Source organism: Prionailurus viverrinus, chromosome A1 (genome assembly GCF_022837055.1).
Source record: "Prionailurus viverrinus isolate Anna chromosome A1, UM_Priviv_1.0, whole genome shotgun sequence".
Lineage (NCBI taxonomy): Eukaryota > Metazoa > Chordata > Mammalia > Carnivora > Felidae > Prionailurus > Prionailurus viverrinus.
The window spans coordinates 101,831,025-101,847,916 of record NC_062561.1 but is presented as its reverse complement, the minus strand read 5'-3'; the positions used below and the strand labels follow the sequence as shown (position 1 = coordinate 101,847,916).

At 45.9% G+C, this 16,892-nt stretch overlaps 1 protein-coding gene across 2 annotated transcripts in view; it reads right to left on the bottom strand.

Annotated features, from left to right (window-relative positions):
• The window catches only part of PRDM6 (PR/SET domain 6), a 118,066-nt gene that overhangs the window by 27,074 nt on the left and 74,100 nt on the right, over window positions 1–16,892 (bottom strand). For both annotated transcript variants that reach the window (XR_007155586.1, XM_047874853.1), the window contains exons 5-6: window positions 14,152–14,276; window positions 1,384–1,726 (exon numbers count right to left, since the gene is read on the bottom strand). Coding sequence is in view for 1 of the 2 variants with exons in the window: in XM_047874853.1 (XP_047730809.1) it covers window positions 1,384–1,726; window positions 14,152–14,276 (468 nt within the window). In the remaining variant the exon portion in view is untranslated. The remainder of the gene's footprint in view (window positions 1–1,383; window positions 1,727–14,151; window positions 14,277–16,892) is intronic.

The following is a 16,892-nucleotide window of genomic DNA, read 5'->3' as shown; positions in this document are numbered from 1 at the left end:
CTAAAGCCCAAAGCACTAACACGTGCAGAGGTCTGATGACAGTTTCACCAGGATCTCTCCCTGGAAAGTGAAAGACTGGAAAGGCCCAGCTACCTTAACAACACTAACGCAATCATTTCAACATTAATTAATTACAGCAATGCTTGATGCTTGGCAAGGGGTTTCTAGAAAAGCACAAATAAAGAAGACACATGTAAATGTGCATATATATACTAAAAGGGGTTCTTATTATTATTTTAGAACACATCCACCCCCTTCCCAGCACATCTCCACCCTCTGCGTCCCTGCCAGGTTCACCAGTACGCTGTCATATGCCGCTCAGCTGGGAGGGGACAGCTAGGGGTGTAACATAAGGCAAAGAGAACAGAGGGGCTTAAGGTTAATCAGTGGCCAAACGAAGAAAATAATTCAGAAGACGTGCTTCCAACCGCGTATCTTCCTTCCAAAAAATCATTTTCCATGTTTTATTTCATTTCATATTCAAAGTGCCTTTTCCAGGCTATTCTCAGATATTTGGGGTTTAATCACATCTTCACAGGATGTGAAAGGGAGAGAAAGCACGGTCCTTTCTTATTGAATTATTTTGATTTTTGTCTTTTGCGCTCCCGGCTCTCAAGACTGTCGAATAAACGAGTTTTGATTCATAAATAATAGTTCCATTATATCTACTGTGCCACTCGTCAAAGCACCTGAAATTTTAATTCACTTGTTCAGCTAAATTTCATCCTCAGTTCATGGCCATAAAATTCTTTATTGACAAACTTTCAAACCAACTTTGACTCTGAGGTATCTGGTCAACATTTTTCTTCTGTGTGGATATTAGTTTATTGAATAAGTGGCATCTGTTTTCCTCCACATCACTAGCAGAGTAGGTATTTCCTTTTGACAGCTTTGCAGGATTTATGGGTTTGCACGCTCTGAAGAAAAATAGTACTAAGCAAAAAATTCCAATTCATTACCTCTTAGTACTTAATTAAGTTCATACCCACGGCACACTGGAGGTGAACCCTGAAATGCCTGTGACAGCAAGCAAGGCAGCCAACTATATTATCTTAGGAAGACAGAGAGGATTCTAATGCTCCTGACCTCATTTTTCCATCTACGATATTCATACATGCGCCGTCTGCTTTGTTCCCCTTTAGACCCGGACAGAACTGTCTGGAAAGTGAGAGCAAGGTCCCTCCCTGCGACCTCTGTCGTTCCCGTAGCCCGGCTACACAGTAAAAAGTCCATCAGCAGCCCCGCCACTCATCTCTGACCTTCCTAACGCGCGCACACACCTCCCGTCGTGGGCGGCTGCGGGAGGCGCCTGGGGCCTGGCGGAAGGCAGGCAGTGGGTCTCACTGAGCAAACACGAGGGGAGCAGCCAGGAGTCGGGGTTACCTGTCGGGGTTCTGCGTGCACACGTGCATCTGCAAGAGGATCCGCTGTGTGAAAGTCTTAAAGCACTGCCCGCACTTCCAAAGGTGCCAGTCACTGAACTCCGAGTGGAGCTGGCTCGTGGAGGTCGGGCTGGCCAGGACTCGCTGGTTTTTCACGTTGATTTGGTTAAATCCTGACTCCATGGGCCCAGACTTATCCAGGAGAGAGAAGTTCCTGCTGCACGGTGTCTGTGGGAAAACCACAGAACGCTGCTGGGCGGCCGGGGGCAGTTTGCTGCTCTTGCTGAAAGGCTGCAGGGCGTCTTGTCTGCACATGGCCTCCATGACCGTGGAGGGGACGTTTACTGGGAGAACAGGAAGAGTGTCAGAAGATCAGTTTCGTGAGCCTTTCCAAGAAGCACCATTACACATGCTTCTAAAAATTCCTTTACATCACCATTGTCAACATTCGTTTTTCTGGACTCCAAATTACTTGACTTGAAGGGGAAAAGAAAGCACTAATGTCACAAATTCCTATCTCACTCAGTGCCTCTTCATTAAGCACATACTATACGCTCAGGGTTGTTTACACATCGTCTTTGCCTCACAGTTCACTTATGGGTAGAGACATAAAGACTCCAGAATGAGGCTCCACACTGCACCCTAGGCTTGGAGAGAGTCGAGAAGGCAAAAACAGCAAAAGGAGAAGAGAGGGGAGAGAATGGCGGGGGGGGGGGGGGTTCTGCCCATAGAAGGCAACCCCGAGCAATGTCTGAGAAGACAGATTTGGGGTCCCAGGATTTTAGGCCTTCCACCGAACCTTGCCAGCATGCGACATTCCAGAAAAACCGGCTGAAAGATGAACGGAACGAGGTGAAAGATGCCTACAGACAATAGTCTGGCACCTTAGTAGGATGGTGAGGGAGACAGGCTGACCAAACGGCATGGTTCTTGACCCCATGGGAACACGGGGTGCAAGAGGAGGTAAACCTCAGAGGCTCTATAAAGTCCAGATAAATAAATAAATACGTCAGGTCTAGGAAACAGACACAGACCGTTTCTGTACAGAAATAGCAAGAAAAAAGGGTTTGAGTCAGATGTGACTTACAGACAGGATGCAGTAGCTAAGGTCAGAGTCGAAGGCAACACAGCATAGCGCTGGCAACTCGGGTTTGGGACCGGGAAGACCTGGGTTCGAATCCTGACTCTGCCTTGTATTAGCTTAGTCATCTCATCTAAGTTATTCAAAATCGCCCTGTGCCTCAGCTTCCCCATCTGTAAGATGGGGACAGTGGGAGTCATAATCCTAAAAGTAACCACAGCAGGGCTAAGGGGTTGAGACAGCCTCCATTTTCCCACTGCTCTTTAATACTCTTGAGACCAGTGGCAAGCACAGAACGTTGACATCTACAACCGCGTCCTTGGTAAGATGTAAAATGGTCCCCGTAGGGATTAAGCTAATGCACAGAATGTAGAAAATGCCACGGGTGCCACGCCACAGATGCTGAGGCCTAAGAGCAGTGGCTTCATCTTTAAACCCCGTCATGACACGGAAATGCAATAATGGAAGTATCCATCAACGACGACCACCATTACTCTTATTTTAGGGAAGACACTGGAATGAAGAAAGATGGATGTAAACTGGAATGGTGGTAAAAGCAGCAAAAACAAGAAACATTTTTGAGGAAGGAAACCTAATACATGTGAAATCTGTTTTTCTTTAAGTTGTTACGGTGCTAATAATCCACATCATGCACTCACTGGTCAACCCACAGGGTGAAAGGTGATTAGAATATGCTTTCAAACTATTATTCTTGTATTAAGTCAGTACTGTGGCAATAAAATGTATTAACTGGTTATTTCAGGAGTCAAAGAGATTAAAAGTCACCGGATGGCCGAGAGGTGCCTGGGTGGCTCAGTCGGTTGAGCATCTGGCTTCGGCTCAGGTCATGATCTCACAGTTTGTGGGTTCGAGCCCCACATCAGTCTCTGTGCTGACAGCTTAGAGCCTGTAGCTTGCCTTGAATTCTGTCTCCCTCTCTCTCTGCTCCTCCCCCGCTCATGCTCTATCTCTCTCTCTCCTTCAAAAATAAATAAAAACATTAAAATAAAAGTTAAAAAAAAAAAAAAGTCACAGGGTGGCCAAAGAAGAAAATTAGAGGCCAAAAAATTTGAAGAGGTTGACAGGCAAAAAGATGGGTCGTGGGAAGTAACCTATGGCCCTTAGCCACTGGTTCAAGGCCACAAGGGAGGACACATACGAAGTGAGGGCTCTCATCCTTCCCTCAGACCATCACTGAGATGCCCACGTAGCATGCAAACTCAAGCGTGCTCGACTACAAAGAGAAAATGGTAGTGGACCGTGGACACGGGGAGGCTCCGCACTTGAGAGGACAGGGAGAGACCATGTGCAGAGACTCATGGGGGATGATGGGCTGCCACTAAGGGCCTTCCAACCCAGACGGTGTTCTGTACAATCACAGCTGTGACACTCATCCAATAAAAGGAACAGCTCTGTGTACAGGACTCTGTCGGCATGGCCCATCCTATCTTGGGAAGGGAAAAAAAAGAGATTCACAGACCTGGGAAGAAGTCTACGTAGTTGAATGCACCTTATACTCACAGGGGAGGCTTTTAAAAAGTTAAAATCACATAGGCACCAGGATGGCTCAGTCCATTAAGCATCCAACTCTTGGTTTTGGCTCAGGTCATGATCTCACAGTTCATCAGTTCAAGACCCACAGCAGGCTCTGTGCAGGCAGTGTGCTGGCAGTGCTTGGGAGTCTCTCTCTCCCTCCCTCTCTCTGTCCCTCCCAGCTCTCTCTCAAATAAGTAAATAAAATACGCTTAAAAAAATTAAATCACAAGCTCTTGGTAGGACCTGGGCATCTGCATTTTTAGAGGCTCCCTCAAGTACTTCTAATGTACAATCAGGTTCCAAAATCACTGATCTAATCCAACCCTCTCTTATTACAAATAAAAAAAGCTGAAGCCCCAGAAGGTCCAATACTGTAACTCAACCAGGGTCACACATACAGAGGACACATCTGAGCTGGAAGCTTTAGCCTTCTAACTGCCAAGTCGTTTTTTTCTAGCCACACTCCTAGACCGTTCATCACTCACCAGCTGTGTTTCAAAAGTAAAAAGAACATTTTATACGCAGTATAGGGTTTGGCATGTATGCAAATATAGGATAAACATAAACATAGATGTCATATATACATATACACTATAAAAATACTGATACATACCCATATACACGTTTATATGTCTATATTCTGTATATAAATATTTACACATAATTTCAACTTCTGAGGCAAAAATGTATAATCAATATGAAATTTGCCCATATGTTTCAGACTTTCAAAAGAAAATCTTTGCACACAGAATGTTATTTTTTTATTTAATTTTTTAAATGTTTACTTATTTTTGAGAGAGAAAGAGAAAGAGCATGAGCGGGGAAGGGGCAGAGAGGGGGAGACCCAGAATCCACAGCAGGCTCCAGGGTCTGAGCTGTCAGCACAGAGCCCGACGCGGGGCTCGAACTCATGGACCGCAAGATCATGACCTGAGCCGAAGTCAAATGTTTAACTGACTGAGCTAGCCAGGCACCCCTAATGTTCATCGTGTGTGTGTGTGTGTGTGTGTGTGTGTGTGTGTGTGTGTGTGTGTGTGACAGAGACAGAGAGAGAGAGAGATTGAGAAAGCAGGGAAGGAGCAGAGAGAGATGGAGACTGAGAGAATCTCAAGCAGGCTCTGTGCTGTCATGCTGTCAGCACAAATCCCAATGTGGGGCTGGATCCCACGAACTGTGAGATCATGACCTGAATCGAAACTCAGATGCTTAACCAAGTGAGCCACCCAGGCGTCCTGAATGTTACTCTTTAAACAGGTACTGCAAAATCAGGAGGAATGTTTGAGTAGTTTTTTTTTTAATGTTTATTTATTTTTGACCAAGCACAAGCGGGGGGAGGAGAAAGAGGGAGACACAGAATCTGAAACAGGCTCCAGGCTCTGAGCTGTCAGCACAGAGCCCGACGCGGGGCTCCAACTCACAGACCACGAGATCATGACCAGAGCTGAAGTCGGACGCTTAACCGACTGAGCCACCCGGGCGCTCCAGCACTTTGTTAGTAAAAGATAACAGCAGCATTGTCAGAGATCAGTGTAGAACTCGTTTTGTGTACCCTGTTTATAACTTATCCAGAAGAGACAAGGCACAGGGGAACACACACATTTCTAGGCAACACTAAGTTCTTGCAGGTTGGGAAATGGCAGACTAAAGGAAGACACGTTGGAAAGACTGTCTAATGAAGGTGTCATCAGTGTGCACGAGAGCAGGGTAACCAGCCAGAAACTTCACTCTGGGGAAATTAATATAAAGAATACTTTAAGTATAGATTGTGAATTCTGACTTCCAACTTCTCTTGGAAAATAACCTCATAGATTTTCAAAAACGGTTACGGTTGCCTCACCTTTATATTAAGCACGAGAATGGGTAAGCAAATGAATTTAACTCTAATGGGCAATGTCAACAGGGTGATAAAAACGCATACCAGTTTGTAAAATAATCTAGGATATTTGGGATCAGAGGTAATGATAATAATATGAGGCAGTAACAGTGAAAATGGTTGGAACAAAACTATGCCCTGTCTCATTATTTCCTTCTCTGGGACACCTCAAAGCAAAGGTAATACGCTTTCAAGACAGAAGTAGCAACTACACTCTACATTCTACACTCTAGACTCTACTTTTGGTGTGGGATCCTTTATTGTACGAGTGAATCAACTGAATCGTCCGTACAAATGAATCAAATGAGCACATAACATAGAGAGAGGAGAAAGTAATGGCGGGAAGAAATAATTATCACAAAAGCAACCATATGTGATCTCTAAACTGTCCCAGAGTTCCTGCACACTTTCATAGGACTCTTGGTATCTACAAATTACAGTGTTTTTAAAGAAGGATTTAAAGGACACAGAAGACTATTCTTCCTAAATTAGAGCCCCGTGGGCTATGGCAATCCAAAAGTATGAAAAAATGACCAGAAAGGTGACAGACCTTGCAGACGCCTGCAAAAGGCCCAGAGATGATGAACTAAAGTGGCCTAGAAAATGAGGGGTTTCCACACGAAGACACAGTGAGCTGGGAAAATCTCTTCCTTCTATCAGACAAAGATTAAGGGGGTAGAGGGAAAACTGGCAAAGCCCTACAGGGTATAGAGTCAAGGAAGAACATGAACTTGGCAAACCCTGGAAAATTACAACAGTGAGAGGGGCCCATGCAGGATCCGTACAGCCACCCTCTGTCCATTCATTCAGTCCGCCGATACTTCGTGAGCTGCTGGTGCCGTGGGTACGGGGGGAAAAGCAAGCCCCGACCCCTGTCCTCAGACCACTTACACTCTAGTGAGAGAGCTATCAAACAAAAGGTTTTTGCAAGTAAGTTCTCAGTGTCGTCAAGTCTAAAATCCCATTAATTGCAGGTTGCACCATTAACTGTAAGGCATCTCCCAGGTTCAGAAGGAACAAAAAGAACAAAACGTGCCGGGGGGCGGGGGGGGACGTGTACGTGAGCACTTACAAGACACAGGTGCTCCAAGTGTGACACATGCTATGAGAGAGATGAAGAGGCGCCAGGAAAGGTGGGGGGAGGGGGGGTGAGGGACAGCTTCTCTCAGGCAGTGACCTTGAATGTGAGCCCCAAAAGGCACACAGGTGTCAGACAGGTGGGAAGGGGGAACAAAAGGCAATGTGAGAGGATGCAACATGGGCAGCTCTGCTACGGGGTCTACCTGGCAGGCTGAGGTGAGAAGGAGCTCAAGGGAGGACGCAGGGTCTGTAACAAACTGAAAGGGTCATGGCCAGTCTAATGACGCGCGAGTTCTAATTTTGTAAAACGGGACGTGAACCATAGAAAATACTTTCTGGAGACTCTATGTGGCCCATAGGCTACCATATTAAAGACCTGGGGACCCATTATAAGAATAATAGCAAGCCATGGGGCGCCTGGGTGGCTCTGTCAGTTGAGCATCTGACTCGATTTCAGCTCATGATCTCATGGCTGATGGGATCGAGTCCCACTGCCAGCGCAGAGACTGCTTGGGATTGTTTGTCTTCCTCTCTCTCTCAAAAGTAAATAAATAAACTTAAATTTAAAAAAACCCAGAATATACAATCAACAGGGCTTTGTAAGTGATTAGATAGAAGGGTGACTAAAAGTGAGATGCCAAGGTTTCTAGAAAGAACTGGATGAATGGGGCTGAGCTACTGAACTAGAGGAGGGGCAGAATGGTTTCAGTGGTATGTGCCCAGCTGGGCACCCCGGTCCGATACCAGGACAGATACGGAGCACACAACTAGATAGGAATGCGGGGATCAGTACAGAGGTCTGGACTGGAGACACAAATCTCGGAACACCTAAATCGGGTCCCCCGGGGAAAGGCACTGAAATGCAGGTTTGCAGTTTTGTGTGCACGAGGTTCCCGGAGGAGTGCTCCTGGGATCAATACCTCTAGGGAAGTGAAGCAAGAGAACTCTGTCCAGGGAGGAGACGGGACAATTCTGGAGATGGAGGTCCTTCACAGGCGTCCTGTTTTGGGGCAAGGGAACCAGTCCCTAGTAGCCTCCACCCACACTGCCCAGTCACTGAACATGGGCCACACAGAGGGGGAGTAGGACCAAGGGCAAAGTGGCTCTCTTAGGCTGAAGCTACTTCCTGGAGACAAACTCCTCTGACAGACGGCAGCCCCTTAATCTCCTCCCCACCAGGGGAATGAGTGCCGCAATCTAATAGCAAGGTTGGGATCTAGGTGGTACCCCCAGAGCATTCCAAAGCACCCAAAGAGACCAAATCTCTGACAACAGTGGGTTTCCCTGCGTTGTTTGTCACTTCTCACTGCAGATGCGTTCTCAGCAGCTGCTGCCTTCTGTTGGGAGTCCTGTGCAGGTACTGAGGCATCCCTAGGGGGTGACTTCTCTTTGCTTCCTTTAGCACCCTACAGGTTTCTCCAGTCCTTGACCAATCTCTGTTGGCCCAGGGTTTCCAGACCTGGCAGGCAGTACAAAACTAACCCCACAACATCCCATAGCCAGGGCTGGCTTTTAGAGTGTGGCATTGTTTGCTTGTTTTTATGTTTTTGAGAGAGAGAGCGCGTGCATGGACAGGGGAGGGGCAGAGAGAGAGGGGGGACAGAAGATCCGAAGCAGGCTCTGCAACGATAGCAGTGAGTCCGTTGTAGGTCTCGAACTCAAGAACCATGGGATCGTGGCCTGAGCTGAAGTTGGATGCTCAACTGACAGAACCACCCAGGCACCCCAGGCACTGCTTTTACCAATGGCCTGAGATGGACATTTCCTTGGCTTCCAGGACTGTGGGTAGTATTTTTCTAGTCCTCAGTCAGGGAGAGAACAGGAACTTCTAGTTCCCGGGCTTAAGTGAAGAGGCAAATCCCAGCTGCCCATGGTACTCAAAGGGCCTGGAGCCTGGACTCCTACCAACCTCACGAATGCTCAGCCCAATCCCCCCGAGCTAAGGCTCACAGCCGTGGCCATGTCACCCGGTTCCTGTGTTGTATCTGGTTGGTACGCTGTGTGTTCCAGTGCTTTCTTCTAGCCTTGAGGACAGGGTCTGAGCTCCTCTACCTCGTCACAACCCTCCCCACAGGGCTTGGCACACAGATGGCCCTGCGGGACCCAAATGGAATGGAAACTCCTCCGTGTTTCCAGATGTAAGCTTGAGCCTGGGCCTAGCGCCTCCCTCTTGGTGGTGTGACAGGGTAAGGGGCATGAGGCGGAGATGCCCCTTTTTGTTTTCTGCTCTGTAAAATGAAGAGGAAGAGGGGAGTGGAAGGGGGCAGTGCGCCCACTGCCTCTCACATTCTGTTACCTTGGCTTCCCTTGCCAAGACAGAAAAAGCAGCAGGAAGACTTGTTTAACATTTATTCCCTGGGTTTTTTTTTTTCCACTTCCTCTGAAATGAATATGAATACACTCTGGTCTTTACACTCCGCAGGAGCTAATCCCCCACTGGAAGCTTTGGGGAGCCTCATTCCTTCTCGCGGATGCAATCTGTCGACACAGGCTTTCCTTCGGGCTCTTCTGGAAGGTCTAGAGTGGATGGAGCGGCTCTCTGCTTGGAGCTCTATTACATTTATAACCATGGTTTTTTACAAAGAAAATAACATAGGAATTGCTTCCAGAACCCAAATGCCTGTGTCAAACGATGCCTTCTCTTTGAGCAGCAAGGCGGCTTTCGGGGGCTTGTCTGGGCACCTGAGTGTGCCCCCACCGCCTCTCAGCTGCCGCTGGAGGGGGGCAGTCACTGAGGCCTGAACCCACCGCACACGCTCAATAGGAAATGTGTACTTTCACTGTTGAAAGAACCATGGGAAGAAAACGATATTTTAATAAATGAAAGGGCTTAATAAGTATTATTTGCTAAGTAAAATCATATTTCCCTTGAATGTCTTGGGCCATGTATCAACTTCATTAACAAAGAAAAATCTGGCTGAAACGTTTAATCCCTTCAAATAATGGCAAAAAAAATTCTCAATATTCATCTGGGGGGGGGGGTGGGCATTTAGTAATTGGTGTGTGCAGAGCACTAGGAGGCGGCCCTGTGGAGGTATTTTGTCTCTAGTATCAAGAAGCTTTTTAAAGTACCTAATTTATTTTGTGGCTCGCTCCGTAGGATAAAAATGGTCTTAGAATTGCTAATCCAGTTGAGATGATTTAAATTACTCAGGGCTGTGGAAGGCTATCTGTTAAATTATCTGCCCATGCCCTCTCACACATTTGTGCTTTTAAATCACACAGAGTATTTTCTCTGTGCAGAATAAGGAACCCTCATTATAAAGCACTCCCAGCCCTCTCCGTGAATCATGCGGAATGGGAATCCATCTCAGAGGTACGGTCATATATCTCCCCCACACTATCTGATGAAGCTTTCTGCTGGTTTCTTGGGTGGCCAATCACATGACAGATATATGACTGTGAGACAGGAACTGAAATAAAATTCCGATAATACCCTTAGGGGGAAGGGGGATTGTCACTGGTGAGCGTTTAAGTCAATGACTTAATTTTCTTGAAGCTTCCCTCCACCCTCACTTTGAGCTCGGAACTCAACACCCAAAAGAGCCGCTTCATTTATCTACCGAATCCGCGATACTTCAGGCTGCTATAGTTTTCCACATTGTCTTCCAAGGATTTCAATAAATGGTTGAACATCTATCCCGGTGGAGTTAACGTAATACTCTAATCAGCAACCTCAAGAGTGCTTTACTCGGTCGGACTCTATGAGACAGAAGGATTAAAAAGCAAAGCATCCGGTGTTTCCAGAAAGTACCCTTTTGATGACACTGCGGCAATGAATCTCAAGACCAGAGGGTGCACTCTCAGATCCCTGTTGTCGGTGGCTGTGAACGGCACACAAGATCCCGAAATCCTCCAGCCCAACCCCTACATCTGTCTCATCCACGTAACAGCAACACCACGTGCAAGCAATGTTGCAAATGTGTGATTGCCACCCCAGAGATCACATCAAGGGTAAGAAATGCATTCCCTAGGGAGTAATTCCATGGCTCCCCCTCACGTGCACGTGTACTATTTCTCAACAAAACAAGTAAATAACCTGAAACCATTTTTTAAAACTTAGGGGCGTCTGGGCGGCTCAGCTCGAGCCGCCAACTCTTGATTTCAGCTCAGGTCATGATCTTGTGTTCGTGAGTGTGAACCCCGAGTCCGGCTCTACGCTACCAGTGTGGAACCTGCTTGGGACTCTCTCTCTCTCTCTCTCTCTCTCTCTCTCTCTCTCTCTCTCTGTCTCTCTCTCCCCCTGCCCCCTCCTGCTTGCGCACATGAACGCATGCTCTCTCTCTCTCTCTCTCAAAATAAATAAATAAGCTTTTTATTTTTTTTTTAAATAGAAGTAATTCCATGGTGGTTTCCATTTCTGACTCCTAACTCAGTAGCTGGCCATTCCTTTCTTCAAGTTCCTCAGACCAAAGCCTTAGAGTTATCCTGGACTCCTTTCTTTCTCGCTCAGCATCCAGTGTGTCCGGAAGCACTCCTGGCTTGACTTTCAAAACGTTTCCAGAATCCAGCCACTTCTCACCACCTCTACCATGTCTATACTAGCCCGGACTACCACCCCCTCTCCCCTGGAGTCCTGCAGGAGCCTGGAACTGGATTCCCTGCTCCTCCCTCCACCCTTACTGTCTGGTCTCCACTCAATGGCCAGCGTAATCTTGTTACCATGGCAGCCAGAACATCTCACTCTTCAGCTCAGAACTCTGCCATAGCGCCCTTCGCCTGGCCCTTGAACAGAGGAAAAGCCACGCTTCCGACAGGAGCCTCCTGGGCGCCACGGGGTCCCCGCTCCGGTCCCACCCCACATCTGAGTTAACTCGTCCTCACCTCACGCCCTCCACAACACCCGTGCTAACCTCCACGATACTCTTCCAACAGGCCAGAAACATCCCCATCGTGGGGCCTTTACTCTTTTCATCTTGCCGCCGGGAACATTCTTCTCCCAAATAGCAAACGTGGCTGATGCTTCCCTCTCCAATCTCACCCCAAAGGCACATTCCAGATAGGGCCTTCCCCGCTCACTCCTGCCAACCACAACTCACAACTCCTGGCATGCCTCACCCCTTCCCCTGCTTTGGCCACTCTACAAAATGTACCACCTGACAAGCCATGTATTCATTCATTCATTCATTCATTCATTCATTCATTCATTACTGTGCCTCTCTCCACTAGAATGTAAGTGCCCTGAGGGCAGGAATTCCCATCTGCTTTTTGGCTGCTGCATTTGCAGCATCTACGAAGACACTAGCTCACTACGGGTGTTCAATGAGTATCTGCGCAATGAATGAACACATCCTTGGACTATGTGCCTAGGTACCTGAGAACTCTAGGCTTCAATAAGCTTATCTTCAGACCTTTCTCAACACACACACCACAGTAACATCTTCAGAGTCTGTAGCAGGCTGTGGTAAAGGAGCGAACAGCAGACCTCACAGGATTTCTGGAAGGCTTCTGGATCAACTTCCACACTTCAGAAGGTGAGGTTACGTCAAGGTTCACAGGACAGGCCCATGTCAGCAGGCTAGAGGGCCGGAAACTGCTGTTTCTCTGTACATGGACTTCGGTCTAGTCTGGGGGAACAGGGGCATGGAGCTGTCCTGAGAAGACAGAACATTCTGGTGTCCTGTCCATTTCTGCCTCAAACACCAACCACACACTCCATGTCCAACACTGAGGTTTTTCTCCAGAAAAACAGACACTCCTTCATACCCCAGTATCACTGCAGAAAAGAAACTTTCCAATGGAAACTTGGGAAGTAAGAGGAATGTACTATAGGTCCAAAGATTCATTTTTTGATTGGAGGTTGGTTTGGGGTTAAAGTAGAAAGAGAAATTTGATGGCAATACGCTTCCTGAGGGTTTTTTTTTTTTTTTGGCAAAGAAAGTAAAGACAACACGAAAAAGAAATATCTGACCAGCAGCGTTTTTATCAGGAGTAACACAAACTTTTTTTTTTTGGGGGGGGGGGGGGGGGTCTTTGTGCATGTGTGTGAGAAAGTAAGTGGGAAAGGAAAAATAACACTTTTTTTCCTCCAAACTGAAGTTTCTTCAATAGATCTGTGCTCTCTGCTCCTTTTTTCTGTTACAGAATGACAAATTATTAGTTCACTGCAATTAGCCGTTATCAGTTTGGTGGCTTTATTGCCACACCATTTTTTTTATTAAAATGGTGTCAGTGAAACCAGTGTTTCTCACTGAAACGCATCAGCATTACCTAATTCCATTCCAAATTCTGGACATCACCTTATAATACTTTCCAAAGAATTGATAAAAACAAAAATAAAAGTTTTAATAAAAACGGCTCCCAGGTCCTGTTTGCCTAGATAAGACTTTTTTTTTTTTTTTTTTTTTTTAGAGATAATGACTGCCCTGGTAATAAAGATACAAATTAAATAGTTCATGTTAGACTAGAAAATTTGCAAAGACAAACTCCTCAGTCACGTGTCTATGATTTTTGCTACTGTTTCTCATTCCAATGACTACTTAGCACCCCCAGTTGCCTGGAGGGCTTTGACCCCTAAGTAGACAGCACCGTTTTCTTATTATTTTATTTTTGCCTATGATGTGACTCTGGCAAGATCATGTACCCCAGCAGAGCAGGAGTTACAGCTTGTGCTGTTCTGGTAACCCCATGCAGTGGCAAGCACGGTACCAGACACAGAGTAGGTGCTCAATAAAGACCAGCTGCCTCAGGGGTACCTGGGTGGCTCAGTCGGTCAAGCCTCCTCCAACTTTGGCTCAGATCACAATTGCCCAGTTTGTGAGTTTGAGCCCCAAGTCGGGCTCTGTGCTGACAGCTCAGAGCCTGGAGCCTGCTTCGGATCCTGTGTCTCTCTCTCTCTCTCTCTGCCTGTGCCTGACTCATTCTCATTTTCATTTCCATTCTCTCTCTCAAAGTAAGTAAACATAAAAAAAATTTTTTTTTTTAAATACCAGCTGCCTCATTACTGCTACCAGCGACTACTTAAAACTATGACAATGGCTTTGACAATAAATACTGGTGAGGAAAGGACCGGCTTACATAAGATGCCCTGTAAAAAAGCAAAGGACAGGAGGAGAAGAAAATGAGGGAACAGACTCGTGCACATTTGCATGACGTATCAGGGTGAGTTGGATTTCAGGAGTCTCAAGCAACACTCTTAAATGGTTAGCTTTCAAATAAGTATTTTGAGATGTGAATTCAGAGCTAAAAGAAATTCTTACAGTTTTCATCCTGGGCAATGCATTGTAAAGGGATCCCAAAGAAAGACGTATAGCTGTCATTGTACCACACCAGAAGCTCGGTACCCCTGGGAATATCTATACAGGCTCGGTAGAATATATTCGACCTATTCAAAACAAAAGAAAACCCAGCTTAGTAATAGGTAGGATTCAGGTGCCCCCCCCCTCCACATTTTCATTGCCCCGAAAAAGTTCTGCCCGGCTCCATCTAAACAGTTTGTTTGTAATAAAATCTGCACCCACCTTATCATTCCCAGCAACCAATTACAGCCTCTACCCCGGTATAATAAACACCTTACAGTTTATTTCCACAATGTCCCTCCACAGAACATCTTGGCTGAAGAGACACATACAGGGCCCAAGAGCTGGCATAAAACCAGGGGCTCATTAAAAACAAAACACAAAACAGGGGCGCCTGGGTGGCGCAGTCGGTTAAGCGTCCGACTTCAGCCAGGTCACGATCTCGCGGTCCGTGAGTTCGAGCCCCGCGTCGGGCTCTGGGCTGATGGCTCAGAGCCTGGAGCCTGTTTCCGATTCTGTGTCTCCCTCTCTCTCTGCCCCTCCCCCGTTCATGCTCTGTCTCTCTCTGTCCCCAAAATAAAAATAAACGTTGAGAAAAAAAACCAAAACACAAAACAAAAAACTCCATCTCAGATTAATGAGAAAATTCCATCTCTCGGCAAATTGTAGATGCTGGTGCCTCACCTTCATCTATCAATTAATACTATTGATTTCCTTTTTGAAGGAAAGGCATTACACGTATTCTTGCAACGTGGCAATGGGAGTCCCCAAATCCGTAATAAAATTAAGCGGCTTTGTGATTTAAGGACGGAGGAAAGTAAAAATCTTCCCCATCGCCTATCTTCTCAAGTTTGACACAAGAGAAGAGAAAACCCCTCTTCCGGGGAAAATGAATGGAAGTTCATTAAATACAAGGGGAGCACTTTACTCTGGCTGAAAGATTACCCTCTGAAATGACAGAGTGAAGGCACCAAGAAATAAACATTTTTTAAAACAGCTTTGGTACTGTAAAGAAAAACCTACAGATTAAAAAAAAAAAATGAGGAGACCGTGACTGGTTTCCTCAATGAAGAATTGCTACAAATATTAGCCTCAAGTTCAAGATAAAAGTGTTTAGGGTTGGTGGGCCTTAAATTTAGCCTTTCTGTAAGGAATGGCCTTGGCAGGGCAATTGGCTCCTTGTAGAACACTGCAGACATAAGGCAAATCCTTCTCCACATTTTTCATGGCAGTGAGATATGCACTTGTCAACATATTTTGTCACCACAAAGTGGCTCTTGGCAATAGGATCATAAAGATCAATAAAAAAAAAAAGTGCAGATTCTCAATATTTTACTTGCAGCTGCAAAAATTTCATTTATCTTGTTATTTTCCTTACTTGCTGCCATTCTGTCTCACGAGGGCACTGCTAACTAAGCAGAATGTTTTTCCCAACATTCTATGAATATCTGACAAAAACTCCAGCCAGTTGTGCGGACCTCGCCACCCTGCCTCCCTCCGCATCTCCAAGAGCTGTGCATTTTATTAATTCTTTCCACTGCTACATAAAAAAATCAAAATTGGAGCCGAGCTATAAATCACCGGCATCTCCTAACTTGAGAAAAATTGAGTCGACTTTGTACTTCACCCTTGTAACATTTCATCTCTCGGTTTGGCTTCCCTTAATATAAACACAGCGCCCGGCAAATGAATGTGCTAAAAACCAAATGACACACTTTGCCGCTGAAAGAACAGAACTGTTTTCAAGCAATGGGTGGTCTTCTGAGGCACAGAGTAAGCCGAAAGGGAGGGGTGGGCAAAAAAAAAAAGAAAAAAAAATGTGTAAGGGTACACCGTTCCTTACAAGCGGGCAAAGCTTCCAAAACTCGCAGAAATCTCTGCATGTTGAAGCACATCAAAGGAATTTTTCCCTCTTCAGATAATATTTCCTTTGCTGACATGTATTTAGTATTGTGGTTGGATGACTCATAAAGATAGCCTCATGGCGTCCCAACGCAGTTGAAGCACAGCACACGCCAACAAACATTATTGTCAGCCTCAAAATAAAAACAAAACGTTCAGCTAAGGGTCAATCAATCAAGGGCGCTTTGAAGAAAATTCCATTTAGATATTACAAATCATAACAGAATGAATCTAAACCAGCTGACTTTTTGTGAAGAGGACGTTCATGTACAATAAAAATTAAGCTGGCTCTTTGGGGTCCAACTTTTCTATTTTCTTACTCTTGGACGTGGCCACTGGTGATGGATGCCAGTTTTTTAAATTGTGTTTTTGTAGTTCATTTTAGAAAGATCCGAAGTAATCGAAAACAGATCGGCAGAGAGATCTAGAAGGTGAAGCACTATCATGAAAGGCTAGCTGTAAAATCCACTTACTACTGACAGATAGGTAACTGCCTTACTCTTCAGGGGTTTCTTGTTTCCCCCAAATTCAGAATTTGCCTCAAGAGCTCCCCAGGTGCTCATTACGGAACCGGCCAGACTATCTCTTGCTAGAGGGACAAACCCAACCTTTACTAATTTTCTAGCTCCGGCTTTCATAAAAACTTCATGACAGAAATGCGGCTGCAGTCAAGTAACCAAATACCGTCATGCACGGTTTCATTGAAACCATTATTTAATGAAATATAACTGCCCAGGAAACCATGGCAGTGAGTCACATGCTGCCCAAATATGTTCCCTTTGAACTGGAGACCTTCGGAG